Raw genomic sequence first — 24033 nt, 5'->3', positions numbered from 1 at the left:
AGGCCACGCCCACCAAGGGGCCTTTAAAAGGCGGCGCGTTGGGTCCTTGAGCTTCCCTCCGCGCCGCACACAACCCTGTTCTGATCCCGGTCTCTTCACGCTTCACTCGCGCCGCGCTGCAGTGCTCAGGCCTCGGACTCAAGTGAGTAGCCTGTTAGCTCCGAGGATGGCGGTGGGGGCTTTCCACAGCTCCCCGGGGGGACCCCCTTCTCCGATCCCCCATTCGGGCTTGTAGCTAGCAAGCTCCCCTTAGGTGCTCGAACCCGGGCCCCGCCTTGCACGCCCTCCGCGAGGCTGCCCACCCTGCCTTCAGCAGCCCGGGGGAGAGTGGGGGTCCCCGGGTCAGCCCCCGCTTCTCCTCATGGGGGTCTGCATGAGGCTCGGGGTGCCCCCGGCCGCGAGTGGAGGCCGCGCGGATGCACCCCATTGTCTCAGCCCCCAAGGGTGAGCGGACCCCGGGGGGGGGGGCGGCAGGGCGAGCCCTGGGGTGTGGAATCCTGCAGCGGGTCCCCGAAATGCACACCTGAGAGACCCCCAGGTATGCCACCAACCCCCCCGGGGAACGATCCCCTCCCCAGCACCACCAGCCAGGACCTGGGTGAGTGCAGGGGGCTTCAGCTGAATGGTCACCCAGGATAGCCGGCAGTCCTGATGTATGGTCTGCAGACCAGACACTTGTGCACTGTCTGCATACTTCTTAAAAACATTTTTTTCACTAGCCTTACTTATTGGATGCGGACAGCTAGAAATCGAGAGGGAAGGGGGAGACAGAGACAGACAGAGAGAGAGAGAGAGAGAGAGAGAGAGAGAGAGACCTACAGCCATGCTTCACCACAAAGCTTCCCCATGGCAGGTGGGGACCCGAGGCTCAAACCCAGATCCCTGAGTATGTAGTGTGAGCGTTTAACCAGGTGCGCCACCGCCTGGCCCCTTTCATAACTTTTTTCCCTCCATTATCTTTAATTATCTATTGGATAGAGATAGCCGGAAATTGAGAGGGGAGGGGGAGATAGAGATTGGGAGAGACACCTGCAGCCCTGCTTCACCACTCTTGAAGCTTTCCCCCTGCAGGTGAGGACTGGGGGGCTCGAACCTGGGTCCCTGCACGCTGTAATGTGAGAGTTTAACCAGGTGTTCCACCACCCAGCCCCTGTTAATACTTTTTAGTACAGAAAGATCTCTAAGTCCCCTTGCTGTTTTTTGTTGTTGTTGCTTTTTTTTTTAAACTCCAGTAGTAAAGATGGCTTAAACTCCATTTGGACTTTTCAAGCTCTGCTTATAAATATGCCAGAAATACAAATGGAACAGCCTCAAGGTGGGTGACATTAACTCACACCACCCTGAGAGGGGATAGTAGATTGTAAGAGGGTAACTGTGAATCTCACTTATGTATAAAACTGCAGACTAGGGCCAACTGGTAAAGTTTTTCCCTGGTGTCATTACCCCCTCCCCAACACACACACACACATGCACTCTCCCTGCCTTTGCCAGGGGCTTTGCTCTCTCAAGTTCATTACCGCTGACACATCAAGATTCTCTCTCCTCCAAATCCTCCTCCTCTTCCTCCTCTCCTCCATTGCCTCCAGGGTTATCGCCGGGGCTCTTTGCTGGCACTACAAATCCACTGCTCCTGGCAGCCATTTTTCCATTTTATTGACGTGACAGAGAGAAATTGAGAAAGGAAGGAGAGACAGAGAGAGACAGACACCTGCAGACCTGCTTCACAGCCTGTGAGGTGTCCCCGCTACAGGTGGGGATTGAGGGCTCACACGCCAGTCCTTGCGCTTTGTACTGTGTGCTCTTATCCCAGTGTGCCACCGCCTGGGCCCTTGAATTCTACTTTCCTTTGTCCTTTCAGACAGAGTAGGCTTACATACAAACAGAATCTGCATCTCACCAGTCTTTGAAATGCCAAATCTTTGCCTGGGTACCATCAATATAGTTGGGACTAGAGCCCATTTGCATTGAGTGATTGAATGAAAGGGGCAAGGGAACAAAGATTTAATCTGAGGGATTCGTTCATTCAGATATTTGATCCAAACTTTCCATCAGACACTTTTTTAATGGATTCCAACAAATGCATTCAAAGAGCAGTGATTTGATTGATACAGTGAGATACTAAGTAAGGCGCTGTATGGTAAGTTATGTAATATAAATTATTATTACTAAGACAGTACTCATTGGCAGTCCTGATAAAATTGCCAAATCACTTGGATGGAGGGGGGTATCTACTAAAATGTTGGCATGCTATAGGGGAGCTGAGTCTCAGGTCCCTCCTCCTCCTCTTTTTTTTTCTTTTTTAATTTTTATTATCTTTATTTATTGGATAGAGACAGCCAGAAATCAAGAGGGGTGTGAGAGAGAGAGAGAGAGAGAAAGAAACACTTGCAACATTGTTTCACCACTTGCAAAGCTTTCCCCCTGCAGGTGGGGACCAAGGTCTTGAACCCAGGTCCTTGCATATTGTAACATGTGCACTCAATCCAGTGCACCACCACCTGGCCCTGGAGTCTCTGATTTCTTGTCTGTCAAAATGACCGTGGTCAGATGAGCTGGGGAGGAGGAGGCAAAGCATGGTGGGAAGGGCAGGACAGGCTGGTGGGGCTCAAATTGACATCCCTACTCACCCCGTTGGTGTGTGCTGAGCCGACTTTCTGGCCTCAGTTACTGTATCTTGCAAAATGGGTGTAATCACACCTCCCTGGAGGGCTGTGGGGAGACATGTTGATCCTTGTCCAAAACCCAGCCCAGCCCAGCTTAGCAGAGTTGGCCCTTGTAATTAGACACCACTGTACACTTTACTGGCTGTAGGAGGAAATGGCTACTAGTGAGAGCCTCTTCCCAGAGAGAGAGCTCTGACTCAGAAGTAAACAGTACCTCCTAGTCTTGCCTGGAGACAGACTTTCTTCCCCGGGCAGTTATTCAGATGCTTCCTCCAGGCTCCATCATTTCCTGAGCTGGTTTTTCCTTGGAAATCCGGGGATTCTGATGGCTGCAAGTCCCGTCTCCCCCCCCCCCCCCCCTTATGTTGATACCAGTTTTACCTCAAGGGTTCTTCTGGCTGTCAGGTAAATCCATTGGATCTTGGTCTTAAAATACTTTTAAGTGCTTAAGATAAAAGTACAAGGTACCACATTCACCAGTCCTCAGAATTTCAAATCTGTAGAACCTAGATAGGGAAGTTTTCTCATTAAATTGAGGAGAGGGGAATGGGACTGGGTACACATTCTGAGAAATGGTAGTCTATTGTGATGAATTTGCGAAGCATATGTGGTTTTCTCCCTTTTAACCGTCCCATGTGGTCACAGTACTGCAGATTGTCCTTGAGTTAGGACAGATGCCATGTAGCATATTAGAGCCACATGACTTCCCAGTTCACTCCAGGAAAGGTTTTGTTGTGGTTTCTCAGCACTTGCTGAAAGGAAAAAGTGAACAGGGACTGGAAGCCTCTGATAGTACGTGGCAGACCAGGAAAGACACAGTTAAAAACATGAACCTGTAAAATAACTCCATCCTGACTTCCCTGGGCAGACGACCTCACCAATGTGTCTTGGAACCCCACCTCCCCAGAGCCCTGCCCCACTAGGGAAAGACAGAAACAGGCTGGGGGTATGGATCCATCTGCCAACAACGGTGTCCAGCAGGGAAGCCAGAACTCCCATCTTCTGCACCCCATAAAGAATTTTAGTTCATACTCCCAGAGGGGGAGAAATGTTAGGGGAAGATGACCAGAGGGCTTTGAACTCCAATTCCAGAGAGAGAGAGAGAGAGAGAGAGAGGAGAGGAGGGAAAAGGGAGGGGCATTTGGATGTAATAATGGGTGTATGTGTGACTTGGAGAGGAAGAAAAGATGGGAATCCCCCCCCCCCAGGTCAGAAATGGACAAATGGTTGTAGAAATAATAGTTAACCCATATCTGCAACCTTAGGAGAACAGCTACAGTTTCCGATGGAGGGACTGGGGACACAGAACTCTGATGGTGGGAATGGTGTGAAGTTGTACCCCTGTTAACCATGTCATTCTGTAAATCAGTATTAAGTCACTAGTCAAAAGTGAACCTATGTCAGCATCACAGAAGCCAGTACTGTGTTGGGCTAGGGAGACAACATAGTGCTTATTACAAAAAAGACTTTCATATTTGAGGCTCCGAAGTCCCAGGTTCAACTCACAGCACCACCATCAGCCCAAACCGAGCAGTGCTTTGGTTTAAAAAAAAAAAAAAAAAAAGTACTGTGTTTCAGTGTGGTTAGCTTGAGAAAAACCTCAAACTCAGTATAGTTTGTTTGAACCTTACTGGTATTTTTAAGTGGAAGTAGCATTTGATCTTGGGGTCACAATCTAAGCCACTCAGAATCTCTGTACTTTCCTACTCATAAAATGGATATAACAACCTGGTTGACCTCAGTTAGGAGGATTAAATAGGTTAATAGAAGCAAGCTCAACGTCAGTGAAACATATGATAAGCATTCTCTGAGAGTAAGCATCCGCACCGTTTTTATTAGGAATTAACTGCAGGTCAGAGAGGTGAGCAGAGCCCACCTGGCAGATACACTGGCATCTAGATAGAAACCTTCACCAGCTCCCTGTACAGAGCATGCAGACAGCAGATCCCACAAGCTGTCTTGTCACTTGCACAGATTGCAGATCTGCCTTGGCAGGTGCGGGGAGCCAGGGTGACACTGTGTTTACAGCACCGCCACGTAGTGACTACAATGTGTGGCTCGGCCAAGTCTGCGTGGAGGGGCTTTGCTGTCGTAGACACAGATGGCAGCAGGCTATAGAATTAGTCTGAAGTGAACCTAGGGGAGCGGAATAGATAGGAGACACTCATCTCTAAGGTGAGTCTCCCTGGACCGAGGTTAGCAGGGAGGAGTGGGAGAGAGCTTTGCGGTGCTGGGTGTTGGGTTGGGGCATAGAGGCCATGTGCTCACTGCTGGTGGGTTGGTAGACAAAGGGGATGGAGAATTTCCCTCTGCCTGTGTAACTTGGTAGCCACAAGACTGATCTTTTTTTATTATTATTATTTTTTAAAATTTATTTATTTATTTATTCCCTTTTGTTGCCCTTGTTGTTTTATTGTTGTAGTTATTATTGTTGTTGTCGTTGTTGGATAGGACAGAGAGAAATGGAGAGAGGAGGGGAAGACAGAGAGGAGGAGAGAAAGATAGACACCTGCAGACCTGCTTCACTACCTGTGAAGCGACTCCCCTGCAGGTGGGGAGCCGGGGTTCGAAACAAGACTGATCATTTTTAAGACAACTCGGATGGATCGAGCTCCTTCCATCAGGTTTTCTTTTTTTTTTTTTTTTCCTTCTTTTTTTTTTGCCTCCAGGGTTATTGCTGTGGCTCGGTGGCTGCACCATAAATCCACTGCTCCTGGAGACCATTTTCACCCCTTTTGTTGCCCTTGTTGTTTTATCATTGTTGTGGTTATTATTGTTGTTGTTGTCATTGGATAGGACAGAGAGAAATCGAGATAGGAGGGGAGACAGAGGGGGAGAGAAAGATAGACACCTGCAGACCTGCTTCACCACCTGGGAAACGATGCCCCTGCAGGTGGGGAGCTGGAGGCTCAAACTGGGATTCTTTCGCTAGTCCTTGCGCTTTGTGCCACGTACGCTTAACCTGCTGTGCTACCGCCCAACTCCCTCCATCAGGCTTTTTATGGGCGTCTGGAGAGACAGTTTGTGGTCTTGAAGTCAGATGTGAGTGGGCTGAGCCTGACTGTGTATCTTTGTGAATCACCTTAGAACTGGATTTTTAGTGACCAAAAATGCAGCCGAATTCCCGAAGAGGAAGAAGAAGACAGAGTTTGTGGAGCACAGGGTCATTGCCAGGCACTTTGCAGAAACATTTTTTTTTTTGCCTCCAGGGTTATATCTGGGGCTTGGTGTTTGCACTACAGATCCACTGCTCCTGGGGGGCTATTTTTTTTTCCATTTTATTGGACAGGACATAAAGAAATAGAGGGGGGGGAGAGATAGGGAGAGAGAAGTGATAGGAGGAAGAGGATAAGAGGGCTCTGAACTCCAGCTCTATCGGATCCCAGAGAGAGGGGGCAAAAAGGAGAGACATATTTGGTTGTAGTAATAGGGTGATGTGTGGCTTGGAGGGGAAGAGAGGACGGGACCTGGAAGGAAAAGTTATGTACAGATGTAGACAGATAGTTGTAAAGATGACAGTTAACCCATGTCTGCAACCTTAGGAGAACCATGGTGGCTTGCAGTGGGGTGACTTGGGATTCAGAACTCTGGTGGTGAGGACGGTGTGGAATTATACCCCTATTGACATGTAATTTTGTAAATCAATATCAAATTGCTAATAAATTTTTTTTGAATTTTTTTATATTTATTTTCCCTCTTGTTGCCCTTGTTTTATTGTTGTAGTTATTATTGGTGGTATCATTGTTGGATAGGACAGAGAGAAATGGAGAGAGGAGGGGAAGGCAGAGAGGGGGAGAGAAAGATAGACACCTGCAGACCTGCTTCACCGCCTGTGAAGCGACTCCCCTGCATGTGGGGAGCCGGGGGCTGGAACCGGGATCTTTACTCTGGTCCTTGTGCTTTGTGCCACTGGGCACTTAACCCACTGTGCTAAAGACAGACACCTGCAGACCTGCTTCGCCACTTGTGAAGCTTCTTCCCCTGCAGGTGGGGAGCAGGGACTCGAACCTATATCCTTGGGGGTCCTTGCTCTACGTACTGTGTGTGCTTAGCCGGGTGTGCCACCACCCAGCCCCCAAAATATCTCAGTAGATGTTCACAACCACCTGGTGAGATCGTTTTCATTCATTTCCAAGCAGTAGCTGAGGGAGTCGGGACAAACTTGTCTGTGTGATTCAGGTCCCATGCTCTCCCTCTCAAAGCAGATGGGTCTCAGATAGCATGAGTGACTGTTGCCAAGACGTGCTGTGCTAATCACTGTAACCTTCAATATGAGAGCTTTATAGTCTCTTGCCCAGTTCTTTCCAGGAACTCAGCTATTGGTGGATTCACAAGATGGAAGCTGTTTTTTTGCTGATTAGGAAGGGGTACAGTGGATAAAGCCTTGTATACTCAAACAGGAGGTCCCAGGTTCAAGCCCCAGCACTACTTGTGTCAGAGTGATGCTCCATTTTTCTCTCTCTCAGGACCACAGAAGTCTTGGAAAAAGATGAAACCATCTTTGCCATCTCTGTATAAAGAGATCATTTTAGACTTCTCCAAGTCCTTCCTGCTTGACTCTTGTGTATTATTATTTTTTTTTAATATTCTGTATTTATTTATTGGATAGAGACAGCCAGAAGTCGAGAGGAAAGGGGAGACACAGAGACACCTGCAGCCCTGCTTCACCACTTGCGAAGCTTTCCCCCAGCAGGGGGATCCTTGAGCACTGTAGCATGCACTCTCAACCAGGTGCACCGCCACCTGGCCCTTGTTTTATTTTTGGTAATGTATTTCTCCCTCCAAAGTAGGACATTGTGAGAAATAGGGACCTTTCACTGTAATCCCTTTGTCTTAAGCACCTAATGGTGGGCATTACTTTATAAAAATGCTGATTTAATGTTTACATAAGGGCATTATAGAAAAAAAAAACAAAAAACCAGTATCCCAGTCAGTGTTAGCTGTTCCTCACCTAGAAAAACTGCTTCAGATACAGAAACGAAACTAGGACTTAGCTGAGAGACAGAGAGGTAAGTTAACTGTCTCTAGTTAGCTAGTCTGATTGGGAGGGCTTAGGAGCAAAAGGAGGGACATGGATCAAAGAATGCTGAAGGGGCCAAGTGGTAGTGCACCTGGCTAAGCGCACATCCATGCACAAGGAACCCGGGTTCGAGCCCCTGCCCCCCCCCCACAGGGGAAACACTTCATCGCCCCAAACAAACCTTTGTATTTCACTGTATTGTGTGGAACTGGAAGGGGGGAGTGTTTCACACATATGTGGTTTTTTACTGTTCTTGGCTGCTTCGTTCAGACACGGAGAAGGGAGAGAGCAAGAGCAACATGGAGTTTCCCCAGTGCCGTGGCATGTGGTGCTGAGGCTCGGCCTGGGCCACGTGTGTGGGAAAGGCACACTGACAGCCCAGTGAGCTTTTGGGTCTTTATACTTTTGCTTTGTATATCGATGGAAATTGAGAAGGCAGGAGAGAGAGAGACAGCGAGACACCCGCAGAATTCCTTCACCACTCATGAAGCTTTCCCCCTGCAGGTGGGAGCCAGGAATTTGAACCGGGCGGGGTCCTTGCACATAACCACATGTGCACTCATTTTAGTACGCCACCACCTGGCCCCAAAACTAAGCATTTTACACAGTAACCAGGAAAGGCAGTTTGTTGAGAGGGCAGATCAGAGCACGTTGGCTCTACGTCACAGCAAGAGAGCCCCCAAGCATTGCTCAGAGGCCATTCGGACATGATCAGCAAACATTGACTCTGCTGGGGGAGGAGCCTGGTCACACGCCAACAGGTGTGTGAAAGAGAAAAAAGCAGCAGCTGACTGGACTAGAGGGTGTTGGATTCCTTTAGCAGGGACATTTATGTAGTTGTCATCTGGAAGGGCTAGTTCTGCTGTAATCCACTGTAGACAAATAGACCACTCATTTTTACAGGCACTATAATACTTTCTTCCTCCCTAGAAAGTGATTTGCTCCATGTGTATGTTAAACATTTGTTGACGCAGTCATGTCATTAAAAAAAAAAATTAAAAAGACCAAACCCTTCAGGGAAGTGTTATTTCTTTAGCTGAGTTAAAAAAAAAAAAAAAACTAGTCAGTGAGGGTGTGGAGAAAGTGTAATGGTTCCACAGAAAGACTTTTTTTTTTTTTAATGACATTGTGTCCTGGAACCTCCCCTCCCCAGAGCTCTGCCACATTAGGGAAAGACAAAAAAAAGGCTGGGGATGTGGGTCCACCTGCCAACACCCATGTCCAGTGGAGAAGCAATTATAGAAGCCAGACCTCCCACCTTCTCCTCCCCATAAAGATCTTTGGTCCATACTCCCAGAGGGATAAAGAATAGAGAAGCTTCCAATGGAGGGGATGGGACACAGAACTCCAGTGGTGGGAACTGTATGAATTGTACCTCTCTTATCCCACTGTCTTGTTGATCATTATTCAGTCAATAATAATAATAGTAAGAAGAAGAAGAAAAAGAAGAAGTTGAAAAATAAAAGAACACAAAGCAGAACCTGGACTGGAGTTGGTGTATTGCACCAAAGTAAAAGATGGGTGTGTGTGGGTGTTCAGGTCCTAGAACATGATGGCAGAGGAGGACCTAGAGGGGGTTAGAGTGTCATGTGTTAAACTGAGAAATCTCACACATGTACAAACTACTGTATCTTACTATTGACTGTAAACCATTAATCCCTCCCAATTTAAAAAAAAAAAGATTAAGGAAGCTTCCAATGGAGACGATGGGACACTGAACTCTGGTGGTGGGAACTGTACCCCTGCTATCTTACAATCATGTTAATCATTATTAAATCACTAATTTAAAAAAAGGGAGTTGGGTGGTAGTGCAGCTGGTTAAGCGCACGTGGCACAAAGCACAAGGACTGGCGTAAGGACCCTGGTTCAAGCCCCCAGTTCCCCACCTGCAGGGGAGTCGCTTCATAGGTGGTGAAGCAGGTTCTGCAGGTGTCTATCTTTCTCTCCTCCTCTCTGTCTTCCCCTCCTCTCTCCATTTCTCTCTGTCCAATCCAACTACAACAATAATAACTACAGCAATAAAACAAGAGCAACAGAAAGGAAATAAATAAATAAATATTTTTTAAAAAACCAGACTTTCATGCTTGAGGCTCCGAGGACCTAGGTTCAATCCCCAGCACCACCACCACAAGCCTGAGCTGAGCAGGGCTATGGTATCCTCTATCATTCACATTAAAATAAATAAATAAATAAAAGAACCTGGGCTGGGGAGGTAGCATGATGGTTATGCAAAGAGCCTTCCATGCCTAAGGCTTCAAGATCCTGGGTTCAGTCCCCAGCACCACCCTAAACTAATGCTAAGCAGTGTTCTGGTGGTGGTGGTTGGGGGGGAGACAATCTGTTCAGTGACATTTTTAAAAGTCCAACAAGTTGGAAGGTGCTGGAAGAGGGTGGTGGTGGTAACGCCACTGGATTTTATTGTCGGCGTGTGCGGGTGCGCGTATCGTTCACTGCAGGTCTTTTATCCTATTTGGAGGGGGGAGCATATATGCATGACATGACATGACATGACATGACATGACATGACATGACATGACATGACATGACAAAATCAGTTTCCAAGTGAAAGAACTGCAGCTGGGGAAATGTCCTACGGTTATTGTGGGGGAATTGCAGAGTGATTCATAGAGGCTCTGCAGCTGTCGTTGTGGGCTGGGCAGCAGCAGGCCTGACGGACGGACGCCCCGTGGCGGGAGGATGTGCTCACCAAACCTATCCCTTCAGGATGCCCGTCTGGGGAGGCGGAAACAAGTGCGGGGCCTGCGGGCGGACCGTGTACCACGCTGAGGAGGTGCAGTGCGACGGGAGGAGCTTCCACCGATGCTGCTTCTTGTGCAGTAAGTACCCCGAGCCCTGACGCTCACGGTGCTTTGACTTGCCGGGGAAGTAGCAGTCTTGGGGTTGACTTGACAATCTTGAGAAGTGCCAGCAGTTCTCACCCACCAGCCTGTTCTGGGCACTCAGCCCAGGGGGGTAGCTGGACCCTGGCCTAGGCCTCCCTGTGTCCCCTGATCTTTGGGCTCCCCTGGGCTTCGTCACAACTCCCCTGGCTTCCCTGGCGGCTGAGTGGCAGTTCCTAGTACAGGATCCAGCACAACTTCCCAAGGTGGTCATGGACTTAAAGACTGAGGCTGGGGAGACTCCAGTCCGCTTTTCTGACTGCCACGCTGTTCCTCCCACTATTATCTGTTAGAACCGAGCAGTGCTCTCTGGTCACTTCCACTCGCTCATGAAAAAAAAATTTGTTTTAACATTTATTTATTATTGGATAGAGGCAGAGAAATTGAGAGGGGAGATAGAGAGACAGAGAGACAGCTGCAGCCCTGCTTCACCACTTGTGAAAGTTCCCTCCTGCAGGTGGGGAGTAGGGACTTGAACCTGGGTCCTTGTGCACTGTGATGCATGTGCTTGGCTTGGTGCGCCACTGCCTGACTTCCTAGCTTTTGTGTCCTGAAGCTCCTCTTCCCCAGAGCCCTGCCCCACTAGGGAAAAAGAGAGACAGGCTGGGAGTATGGATCGACCAGTCAACGCCCATGTTCAGCAGAGAAGCAATTACAGAAACCAGACCTCCCACCTTCTGCATCCCACAATGACCCTGGGTCCATACTCCAAGAGGGTTTAAGAATGGGAAAGCTATCAGGGGAGGGGATGGGATACGGAGTTCTGGTGGTGGGAGTTATATCCCTTTTATACCATGGTCTTTTCAGTGTTTCCATTTTATAAATAAATTTTTTAAAAGTATATTTTTTCAGTAGTGAAAGGCAGAGAGAGTGGTCCAGGAGGTGGCACATTGAATAAAGTACTGGACTCTCAAGCATGAGGTCCTGAGTTCAATGCCTGGCAACACATGTACCAGAGTGATGTCTGGTTCTTTCTTTCCTACTATATTTCTCATTGATAAATAAATAAATATGAGAGAGAGAGATCAGAGTACTATTCCTAGCACCTCTGGTTGGTGCTAGGGATCAAGCTTGGGACCTTATGCTTTAACCAATGCTTTACCCACTGGTCCACTGCCTGGGTTGTGACAACAGGCAAGTAAGGGGCCAGGTGGTGGTGTACCAGAATAAGGGCACATGTTACCATGTCCAAGAACCCAGGTTCAAGACCCCAATTCCTACCTACAGGGGGAAGCTTTTCTCCCTATCTATCTCCCCTTCCCCTCTCAAGTCCTCTCTGTTTATATCCAGTAAAATAAAATTAAATGCCCTCCCCCAAAAAGGGGGAAAAAAGCCACCCAAATTGCAATTACTGAGAATGTTGGCTCTGTATACCCAACTATTTCTTTGTTTTTTTCCCCTTGGAATCTTTTTCGACAGATTTGCATGTCTGCGCCACAGTGAAGTTGGCTAAAAATCAAGTGTTGGTTTTGTCTGTCTGTTTTGCAACCGGGCCCTCATGGCTGCACAATCCCACCATTTTTATGTTCTCTATTGTTTTTCCTTCATTTTTCTCCCCCCTAAATCATGAAAGACAGAGAGGAGAAGCACTACAGCACCCTTCTACCACTTGAGAAGCCCCTCCCCCGACATCTGGTGCTCCCATGTGGGGGCTTGAACCTGCATCTTCATGCATTTTTTTGCCTCCAGAGTCATTGCTGGGACTCAGTGCCTGCACTATGAATCCATTGCTCCTGGAGGCCATTTTTCCCTGTTTTTGTTGCCCTTGTTGTTTATCCTTGTTGTTATTATTGCTATGGTTGTTGTTGGATAGGGCAGAGAGAAATGGAAAGAAGAGGGAAAGACAGAGAAGGGAAGAGAAAGTTAGACACCTGCAGACCTGTTTCACTGCCTGTGAAGTGACACCCCCCCCCCCCCCCGCGCGCAAGTGGGGAGCCAGGGGCTCGAACTAGGATCCTTGGGCTGGTCCTTGCTCTTTTCACCATGTGACTTAACCTGCTGCACTACTGTCCTCAGGCATTCAACTGGGTGAGCTATTATCAGGCAGCCCCCTCAAGTTCTTTTCGGTTTTCATTATTTATAAGAAAGGGACAGGGTATAAGAAGGTGACACACCTGGTTGAGCGCACAGATCATAATGTGCAAGGACCCGGGTTCCAGTCCCCACCTGCAGGAGGAACGCTTTGCGAGTGGTGAAGCAGTGTGGCAGGTGTCTCTGTGTCTCTCCCTTTCTACCACCCTCTTCCCCCTTGATTTCTGGCTGTTGCTAACCAATAAATAAATATTTAAAAAAATTAAAAGATAAAGTTTTACAAAAATAAAAAATGCTTTAAAAGGGGGGCCGGGTGGTGGCGCACCTGGTTGAGTGCACGTTACAATGCTCAAGGACCCAGGTTCAATCCCCCGGTCCCCACCTGCAGAGGGAAAGCTTTGCGAGTGGTGAAGCAGGGCTGCAGGTGTCTCTGTCTCTCTCCTTCTCTATCACTCCCTTCCCTCTAGATTTCTGGCTTTCTCTGTTTAATAAATAAATAAAAACAATTAAAAAATATTTTAAAAGAAAGGGACAGACACCAAAGCACCACATCACCTTTTATGTTCTGCTTCTATCTTCCGTGTGCAAGTTAGAGGGCTCAAACCCAGGGCTTCACCCGCAGAAGGTGAGCCGTCACCCTGGCCCTCAGCCATCAGTTTCTTTACCGGTCATTTTTCCTGCTTCTACTATTTCTCTTTGTTGACCTTTGAAGGAAACCTGAGTCTATCAGAATTATTTGCAGATGCAGGTTTGTATGTAGAAGACTGGGCTGGGAATCATGGTTATAGAGTTAAGTCCTCAGGAGTCGGGTGGTAGTGCAGCGGGCTAAGTGCATGTGGTGCAAAGCGCAAGGACCAGCGTAAGGATCCTGGTTCAGCTACACACCTGCAGGGGGGTCGCTTCACAGGCAGTGAAGCAGGTCTGCAGGTGTCTATCTTTCTCTCCCCCTCTCTGTCTTCCCCTTCTCTCTCCATTTCTCTCTGTCCTATCCAACAATGATACCACCAATAATAACTACAACAATAAAACAAGGGCAACAAAAGGGAAAATAAATATAAAAAAATTCAAAAAAAATTTATTAGCAATTTGAAATTGATTTCTCTCCTCTCTGTCTTCCCCTCCTCTCTCCATTTCTCTCTGTCTTATCCAACAACAACAATAACTACAACAACAATAAAAAACAAGGGCAACAGAAGGGAATAAATATTAAAAAATAATCAAGGAAATTAATTTTAAAAAAAGAGTTAAGTCCTCACCTTCCAGGGCCTACCACTTCTGTGCCTGACTTCAAGGTCCCAGGTTCAGTCCCCCACAGCACCATAAGCCAGAGCTGAGCTGTCCTCTGGTTGGGGGGCGGGGCCAGGGGGGGAGAACGTTCTCATATTCTAATGCTTGCTGTGACTATTCTGTGCTTTTAGGTTTCTGTGTTTACTTCTGTTAAGAGTGCTTGTGTTCCAGCGTTGTATGGTTTGAACTACTTTTTGTTTGTTTTGTTTTGTTTTGTCTCCAGGGTTATTGCTGGGGCTTCCACTGCTCCTGGTAGCCATTTTTCTATTTTATTTGACACAACAGAAAGACACTCAGAGCGGTGGGTTCCTCTTTATTAGAGAAGTAGAGAGAGGGAGAGGCAGAAACACACCTGCAGGTCCTCTTGCAGGTGGCGAGCCGGGGGCTCGAACCTGGATCCTTGCGCAGGTCCTTGCACTTCGTACTATGTGTGCTTAACTGGGTGCACCACTTCCCTGCCCCCTGGTTTTAACTGACTTTAAGCAATCATTTCACTACTTGAGCTTCATTCCGAATGCTTCTATCGGCGGTGTTATTCTCTTCTACCAAAGAAGACCATAGTCTGAAAAGACAAACACCATGAGTCTACAGGGTCTTTCCCGAGCTTCATGGAAGTTTTCGGAAGGGAAATAATGTCTGGATCAAACACCATGGCATCTGGCAGGTTTATGAAGTAGGATGCATAGAGATGTCTCGTGCGAGAAAGAATGTTTTGTTTCCCCGTGGGACTGAAGGGAACACAGAGCTGGCTTTCAGCCACCTGATCTTTTCCAGACATTCTTACCCACTGGAGATGCCAGTGGTGAGAGGAGAGAATAAAACTTTTTCTCTTCCAGCCTGGTGATAAAATCTGGAGTTCGGAATTTCAGGCGGTGCTTGCTTTTTTTTTTCTTTCTTTGAGTAGGAGGGAGTACTACAGAAGGCACTCAGTCCCCTTTTTGTTTTATTCTGCTTGGTTGTGACATGGTAGGAGGGAACTGAAAAGCAGGCCATTAAGAACAGTTCCCCCTGGGCACTGTAACACTGTACCTCCTTTTCTGGCCATGTGACCCATCGCCCTCCACACTGGAGGAAGGCCAGTGTTGTGGGATCTTTCCTTCTGTTTTTTTTTTTTTTTTCTGTCTATAAAGTCAATACAGAGTGGGCAAGCCCCAACAATGACTAAGAGAGAGAGAGAGAGAAGAGGAAAGAAAAGATACTGAGGGGGGCCTGACAGTATGACACCTCAGTTCATCACAGATAGTACAAATTGAAAGGGCCTGTACAAGGATATGGGTTCAAGCCCCCAACTCCCCACCTGCAGGAGGACACTTCACAAATGATAAAGCAGGTCTGCAGGTGTGTGTCTCTCTCCTTCCCTCTCTGTATCTCTCATCCTCTCTCAGTTGCTCTCTGACCTATCCAATAAATGGAAAAAAATGGCCACAGAAGCAGTGGGTTTCTAGTGCAGAGGCACCGAGCCCCAGCGATAGCCCTGGAAGCACAAAAAAGGAAAAAGAAAATGAATGATTGAATGTCGAGAACTCAGTATACATACACTCTTGTATCCTCTGATTCACGTTGCTTACTATAGCCATTTCTGAATGGTGATAGTGTCTGTGCTCACCTGTCGGAGAAACAAAGTATCTTGAAAAGTTGGAGGCTTCAGGATGCAGAAGAAAAGGGTCACAGACATCACAAACATATATCACATGCAAATAATCTTTCAAGATAGTGGCAAGGTCCAGGCGCTGTTCCATGACTTCTGTAAAACGTCACAATGGGCCAGGAACCTAGGAGAGCCTATGCCTTTGTGATCAGAACCCCATGTGTCTGATTCACCATGGTTCACAGAGATAAAGCAGCATTGGAAAAGGAAAAAGAAAAATGTTTTTAAGTCTTCTTAACTCTTCTCCCTCTACACACACTCACACTGCCTTTCCTACAGTGGTTTGCAGGAAGAACTTAGACAGCACCACCGTGGCGATTCATGACGAAGAAATCTACTGCAAGTCCTGTTACGGAAAGAAGTACGGACCCAAAGGTTACGGCTATGGCCAGGGCGCCGGCACGCTCAACATGGACCGTGGAGAGAGGCTGGGCATCAAGCCAGAGAGGTGAGCGAGGGCCAGATTTGCTCCTGCAGACACGATTCTGGCAGTGTTGCCTGTTGGGCAAGGAACCTGGGAGTTCCCAGAGGGATAGTTCACACTAGGCTGGCAGAATGGCTCTGATTCTTTCTTTTATTTTACTATTTTATTATTTCTTTTATTAACTAATGATTCTCTATGGTTTTGTCCTTAACCATGCTCACTGTCAATTCTAGTTCTGACTTTAAGCATTCTGAGGGCACGGGGGGGGGGGGGGGAGGGGCGGGGGACGGGGACTGGAGTGGTTTAAATTTGCTTCCAGCTCACAGTACTTTCACAGACCCCACTGCAACATTTCCAGAGCATATTTACTTTTATTGCCTCCAGTGTTATAGCTGGGGCTTGGTGCCGGCACTACGAAGCCACTGCTCCTGTGGCCATTTTTTCCATCCCCCACCCCCTTTCCTAAATTTGATTACATAGGATAGAGAGAAGTTGAGAGGACAGGGAAATAGAGGGAAAGAGAGACAGACACCTGCGGACCTGCCTGCTTCACTGCTCACTTGTGAAATGTACCTCCCGCAGGTGGGGAGCGGGGTTTCCAACCCACGTCCTTGCTCATGGTAATATTTGCACTTAACCGGGTGTGCCACCACCCGGGCCCCCAGGCAGATGACTCTAAACGTGCATGATGGGATACCTGAAGTAGGCACTCCCAGACGCCTGTTGTACATGCATACTCGTGACATGTAATTCTTACAGGAAGTGAGCTCTCGTGCTCTGTTGCATCTGTAGGAATAGGTACACTAAGACTCGGGTCCCAAAGGTAAGTGATCTGAGATTTGAACCCCTGTCCAGTTGGTTCCCATACCTGTGCTATTTCCACAGCAGTGTACTCTGGATTGAGGCCCACTTCTCTTTTTTTTTTTTATTGGCAAGAGACAGGGGAGGAGGGAGATAGAGAGAGAGACACCTGCAGCCTGCTTCACCACTCATGAAGCTTTCCCCCTGCAGGTGGGGGCTGAGAGCTTGAACCTGGGCCCTTGCGCACTGTAATGTGTGCACTTAACCAGGTGCACCACCGCCTGGCCCCTCTTTCTGTTCTTGGGTCTTTTTTTTTTTTTTTCCTCCAGGGTTATTGCTGGGGCTCAGTACCTGCACCATGAATCCACTGCTCCTGGAGGCCATTTTTTCTCCCTTTTGTTGCCCTTGTTGTAGCCTTGTTGTGGTTGTTGTTGTAGTTATTGATGTCGTCATTGTTGGATAAGAAGAGAGAAATGGAGAGAGGAGGGGAAGACAGAGGGGGAGAGAAAGACAAGACACTTGCAGACCTGCTTCACCACCTGTGAAGCGACTCCCCTGCAGGTGGGGAGCCGGGGTCTCGAACTGGGATTCTTACGCTGGTCCTTGCGCTTTGCACTACATGCGCTTAACCTGATGCGCTACCGTCAGACCTGGGTCTTTTTTTTTATCATACAGTTTCTGCACCAACCACGTGCCGTGTGTATCAGCCAGACAAGGGCCATCTCATTCATTGGGTGCTGTCATTTGGCAGGAGCCTGGCTTGCTATGGTCATTGTTAAGTATCTTTCCCGGAGGACTCAATGAATTCTGGCAAGTTTAGAAAATAATAATTGGTCCTGGGCAGTGTCACACCCAGTTAAGCACACGTAGTACCAATGCAAGGATCCAGATTTGAAGCCCCCACTCACTACTTGCAGGGGGTCCACTTCATGAGCGGTGAAGCAGAGCTGCAGGTGTTTCTCTGTCTTTCTCCCTCTCACCTCTCAATTGCTCTCTGTCTCTATCCAGTAAAATGGAAAAATGGCCGCCAGGAGCAGTGGATTCATAGTGCAGGCACTGAGCCCCAGTGGTAACCCTGGAGGGAAAAAAAAAAAGCAAGAGGAAGGAAGGAGAGAGGGAGGAAAATAATATAGGTGGATGTTTACACTTGGTTTCTTGTCCTTTTGGTACCATTGACCCTAGAAGTGGGCACAAGTAGTAACTACTCTGGCCGGCATGGACACGTTCTGCTCACCCACGAAGGCCTCCAGCCCCAGGGACAGGAGAGCAGCCAAGTTTCAGTTAACCTTGTAGACTTTTGAGGGCCCTGCGGTGTATCAGTCTTAAGCTTCTCTCTCTCCTCCTTCTCCACAAGTGTGCAGCCTCACAGGCCTACGACAAGCCCAAACACGTCTAAATTTGCTCAGAAATTTGGTGGTGCTGAGAAGTGTTCCAGATGTGGAGATTCCGTATATGCGGCGGAGAAGATCATTGGAGCCGGGAAGGTAAAACACTGCCATGCGTTAGTTGTGGCCGACAGCTCTCTGTTCTCTATTCCCCCATCCTTCCTTGTTTGTTTTGTTTTTATACATTTAGTTTTAATTTATTTAATTTTTGAATAGTGAATATTTTTTTATTAGTGATCTAATGTTGACTTACAGAATTATAACGGGTATAACTAACTCCACACCATTCCTACCACAAGAGCTCTGTGTCCCCACTCCCTCCACTGGAAGCTACAGCAGTTCTCCCAAGGTTGCAGATATGGGTTAACTATTATTTCTTTTTGGCCTCCAGGGTTATTGCTGGAGCTCAGTGCCTGCACCATGAATCCACTGCTCCTGGAGGCCATCCTCCCCCCTTTTGTTGCCCTTGTTGTTGTAGCCTTGTTGTGGTTATTAATTGTTGCTGTTAATGTCATTCATTGTTGGATAGGACAGAGAGAAATGGAGAGAGGAGGGGAAGACAGAGGGGGAGAGAAAGATAGACACCTGCAGACCGGCTTCACCGCCTGTGAAGTGACTCCCCTGCAGATGGGGAGACAGAGCCCCGAACCGGGATCCTTATGCCGGTCCTTGCACTTTGCACCACGTGTGCCTAACCTGCTGCGCTACCGCCTGACCCCGTCAACTATTATTTCTACAACTCTCTGTATCTATATAGATTTGACTTTTTTTTTTTTTTTTTGACAGTCCCATTTTTCCTTTCTGAGTCACCCTTACACCTGTTACTACTTCCAAATGTCCTTCCTTTTTTCCTTTTCTCTCTCCGGGTCCTGGTCATCTTCCTCTAATGTTGTCCCCCTCAGGTGGATCCATACCCCCAGCCTGTTTCTGTCTTTCCCGAGTGACCCCCATCCTCCACCCTTCCTTATTCTTTAGGGGGAGCAGAAGGTGGGAGTTCTGGCTTCTGTAATTGCTTCTCTGCTGGATATGGGTGTTGGCAGGTGGATCCATACCCCCAGCCTGTTTCTGTCTTTCCCGAGTGACCCCCGTCCTCCACCCTTCCTTATTCCACTCAGGCACTGTTTATTGTATAAATGCTAGTGAGACAGCATACTTATTCTGCAAAAAGACTTTCATGCCTGAGGTATCAAGGGCCCAGGTTCAATCCCCAGCACCACCATAAATCTGAGCTGAGTAGTGCTCGGGTTAAAAAAAAAAGAAAAAAGAAAAAATCAGGAATGCTTTGGGTTAAGCTTTTGTTAAAAATGAATTTCCACCTGAGTCATTACATTTTGTTTTAATATTATATATTATTTGGGAAGTCATACCCTTCTCTGAGGAATCCCCATCTATTTTTCCTAGTGATTCAATAATGATGAACGAGATTGTAAGATCCAGTTCCACACAGTCCCCACCACCAGAGTTCCCTGTCCCATCCCCTCCATTGGAAGCTCCCCTATTCTTTATCCCTCTGGGAGGATGGACCCAAATTCTTTATGGGGAGCAGAAGGTGGGAGTTCTGCCTTCTGTAATTGCTTCTTCACTGGACATGGACACTGACAGGTGGATCCACACCCCCAGCCTGTTTTCTCCCACCTGTTTTCAACGGGAACTCACTTTTTATAGGAGGCATTCTAGAAGGTTGTAAACTCCCTGTGCTTGTGAGGTTGTTCAGAGTGTCGCTAAAAACAGTGGCCCGGAGTCAGCCATCGGGTGCTCTTGTAGCTGCTGTGTTCCGGCATGAAAGATGGCTTTCCTAGGAGCATTGGAGCTAGCACTGCTTAGGTTACCGTCCATCCATGACAGAGCTCTGGCCCGCGTCTTCTGTGAATGACGTCTGAGTCCTTTGGGAGGCCTAGTGCCAGCCTTCTCCCTGGGCTGGGGTCTACCCACATGGCTCGGGGGCTCACCGAGCCATCTCAGCTCTTATGTGGGAAGTCAGCCTCAGAATTTCATTTCTCTCTCTAGCCCTGGCACAAAAACTGCTTCCGGTGTGCCAAGTGTGGGAAGAGTCTTGAGTCGACAACTTTGACCGAGAAAGAAGGTGAAATCTATTGTAAAGGTAAAATTTCTGCCATTGTTATCTGCCTAATACTCCCTCAGTGGTTAAGGAAATGTCACCATCATTTAAAAAAAAATTGTGCCCAGCCTGACTCTTTTTAAAAAGATATTTATTTACTTATGAGAAAGATAGGAGGAGAAAGAATCAGACAATACTGGTACCATGTGCTGCCAGGAATTGAACTCACAGGACCTCATGCTTGTGTCTAATGCTTTATCCACTGCGCCACCTCCTGGACCTCCTGAGTCTGACTCTCAAAGCATATTAGTTCCAAGTGGATTAATGACCGAAGTGTGCAAGGCAGACTTACCAAGCTTTCATAAGACAATGCACAGGGGCACCTTCATGACCTCGGGGTCAGGAACTTCAGAACCAAGAGAAGACAACAGCTAGTTAAGAAGGAGAGTAAGAAAGTTATGTACTTGACCAGTTTTTGTTTGAAACTTCACCACTCCCTGACGGTTAAAAAAAAAAATATATATATATATATGGGAGTCGGGCTGTAGCGCAGTGGGTTAAGCGCAGGTGGCGCAATGCACAAGGACCGGCATAAGGATCCCGGTTCGAACCCCGGCTCCCCACCTGCAGGGGAGTCGCTTCACAGGCGGTGAAGCAGGTCTGCAGGTGTCTTTCTCTCCCCCTCTCTGTCTTCCCCTCCTCTCTCCATTTCTCTCTGTCCTATCCAACAACAACAACAATAATAACTACAACAATAAAACAACAAGGGCAACAAAAGGGAATAAATAAATAAAATATTTAAAATATATATATATATTTATTATTGGATAGAGACAGAGAAATGGAGAGGGGGAAGAGGGATTACAGAGGAAGTCAGAGAGACGCCTACAAACCTGTACACACAGCAAGGCTGAGCAGGCTCCTGTGTATGAGCAGGAACGAAAATCCCTACCAGTGTTCAACTGCACACTCTCAGCAATGTGCACACTCCCAGGTAGTTGATTTCTTACTCAGCTGGTCTGGTTTGCATGGCCGTCACTCACTGGAAGCACAGACACTGCAAACCAGAGACCCTGCCTTCACAGCTTTTTTTTTTTTTTAATTTTTTAAAAATATTCCCTTTTGTTGCTCTTGTTTTATTGCTGTAGTCATTATTATTATTGATGTCGTCATTGTTGGATACAACAGAGAGAAATGGAGAGAGGAGGGGAAGACAGAGGGGGAGAGAAAGATAGACACCTGCAGACCTGCTTCACCGCCTGTGAAGCGACTCCCCTGCAGGTGGGGAGCCAGGGGCACGAACCGGGATCCTTACACTGGTCCTTGCACCTTGTACCACGTGCGCTTAACCCGCTGCACTACTGTCCGACTCCAGCCTTCACAGCTTTGTAACAGCACTTTCTGTTTGTCTGTTTGGCATCTTAAGTAAGTTGAACTTCTCTTTGATGTAGTCTTCCTGGGGGCTGTTCCATGGGGCTTAACCAATGCCAGACTTGCACTAAGTGTCCATTTCCCTTTTTGTAGGATGTTATGCGAAGAACTTCGGGCCCAAGGGCTTTGGGTATGGCCAAGGAGCAGGAGCCCTTGTGCACGCCCAGTGAGGCGGGTCTGGGCGTTGCACACTGAGGACGTCTGCACAGCCCAGGCACAGCGGACCTTGAGCACTGGCTGACCAGCAGGGAGGGGCCGCTCTGCCCTGCTTTTCTCCTCACCATTCCCAACACCTTTAATTTCCCATCTTTCTTAAATAAACTTCAGCTTTGACATGAGTGTCCAGTGTCTTTGAGCCTTCGGGAGGACTAGGAAAGGCTTTGGGTGCTATTGGTGAGTGAGGCCACCCCAGCACCCAGCTGGGAGAAATGTGAGGGTCCCCATTTAGGCTGCCAGGTTCTCAAGAGTGGGGGCTTCTTAGCCAGCAGGCCTGTCCAATCCCTCTCCTCAGAGCTGGCGGTAGCTTTTTTGTTTGTTTGTTTGTTTTTTAGCCTCATCTTTATTATTGGATAGAGACAGAAATTGAGAGGAAGGAGATCAGAGAGACACCTGCAGCCCTGCTTCATCACTCATGAAGCTTTCCCCCTGCAGTGGGGACCAGTGAACCCGGATCCTTGTGCACTGTAGTGTATGAGCTTAACCTCGTGCGCCACTGCCTGGCCCCTGGCTTTTTTTTTTCTTTTTTCCCTCCAGGGCTATTGCTCAGCTCAGTGCCTGCACCATGAATTCACTGCTCCTGGAGGCCATTTTTTCCCTTTTTGTTGCCCTTGTTGTTGTAGCCTCCTTGTGGTTATTATTATTGCCATTATTGATGTTGTTTGTTGTTGGATAGGACAGAGAGAAATGGAAAGAGGGGAAGACAGGGGGGAGAGAAAGACACCTGCAGACCTGCTTCACCGCCTGCGAAGTGACTCCCCTGCAGGTGGGGAGCTGGGGGCTCGAACCAGGATCCTTACGCTGGTCCCTGCACTTTGCGCCACATGCGCTTAACCCACTGCACCACCGCCCAACCCCCTCCCCCGGCTTTCTTAAGTATGACCTGTGACATTAAAGTCACATAAGCAGAGTGGTAATTATATTTCAGCTCCAGAGCAGCAGCCTCTAGGGACTAGAGACTTTTTTTTTCAACAAATTGCAAAGATAGGGGTGGGGGTGGCGCACCTGGTTAATTGCACATAATATACTACGCAAGGACCTGGGTTCGAGCACTGCTCCCCTCTAGCAGGGGGGGTGGCTTCACAAGCAGTGAAAGCAAGTCTGCAGGTGTTTTTCTGTACCCCCCCCCCAATTCCCCTGTCCTATTGGATAAAAAGCAGGGGGAAGTGACCCGTGAGATGGCGCAGTGGCTAAGGCAATAGACTCTCAAGCATGAGGTCCTGAGTTCAATTCCCGGCAGCACATATACCAGTGATGTTTGGTTCTTTCTCTCTCTTCTATCTCTCATAAATAATAATTAAAAAAAAATGGGGGGGGAAGCCACCAGAAGTGGTGGATTCATAGTGCCAGCAGTGAGCCCCAGTGACCGGAGGCAAAAAAAAAAATAGAATTACAGATAGGTAGGTCCCCTGACACCCTGTCCTCCCCCAAAAGCTTTTCTTCCTCTTTTTTAAAAATTTTATTTAAATAATTACTCTGGGGTTTCACCTGACAAGGCTGTCTGAGCTGGCCCAGGTTCAAGCCTCATTCAAAAAGGGGAAACTTGGCGCTGTGGTGTCTATCCCCCCGACACACACAGCTGAAAAGGTGTGTGGTGGAGCCCTAGCGACAGACCTCACCTGATTTCTCTTTACTGAAAACTACTGCAGGCAGCTCTCCCAGGAGTTGCGACAGAGGAAGACAGGACTTAACTGCAAGTAGAAACTGCTAGTGCAGGCATGAGTATAAACGTGTTTTATTTTATAAACATGCTCAGAATTCTGTTACTGGAGACAGACCTGATACTGGAGGCATTAACTTTCTGTAACATAAAATGGGGAATTGGTCGAGCCTAAAAATAATCTATTTAATACTCCTGGATTCTCAAATCCCAAATTAGGATGTGAACAAGAAACAAGTTCTGACAGACTGCTCTGCAGAGTTGCCATAAGGCGGTCAACGCTCAAGTTTCACAAGTAACGAAGAAACATGTTTGCTCCCCTCCCCACTGCCTCAGTTTTTTCCTGGTCTTTTTAAATTCCTTTCTTTTGCATAGAGACAGAAAGTGAGAGGCAAGGGGGAGACAGAAGAGAGCGACACTCAGCAGCCTTGCTTCCCCTGTCCTGCAGGTCTTGTGCACTGTGTTGTTGTGGACACCTGTGTCTCCTCACCCGGCTTCTTCACTAATG

The 24033-nt window shown here is 47.8% G+C and overlaps 1 protein-coding gene across 1 annotated transcript; it reads left to right on the top strand.

The window, feature by feature from the left end:
- CSRP2 (cysteine and glycine rich protein 2) lies at positions 1-21982 on the top strand. Its single transcript, XM_007529621.3, has 6 exons — positions 1-142; positions 10408-10520; positions 15829-15997; positions 18129-18258; positions 20167-20260; positions 21743-21982. Exons 2-6 carry the CDS (start codon positions 10409-10411, stop codon positions 21817-21819), a joined length of 582 nt encoding a protein of 193 aa, XP_007529683.1. The 5' UTR covers positions 1-142; position 10408; the 3' UTR covers positions 21820-21982.
- Positions 21983-24033: the final 2051 nt, after the last annotated feature.

Source organism: Erinaceus europaeus, chromosome 5 (genome assembly GCF_950295315.1).
Source record: "Erinaceus europaeus chromosome 5, mEriEur2.1, whole genome shotgun sequence".
Classification (NCBI taxonomy): domain Eukaryota; kingdom Metazoa; phylum Chordata; class Mammalia; order Eulipotyphla; family Erinaceidae; genus Erinaceus; species Erinaceus europaeus.
Note: the sequence above shows the minus strand (reverse complement) of the source record. Positions and strands in the feature narration are given on the sequence as shown.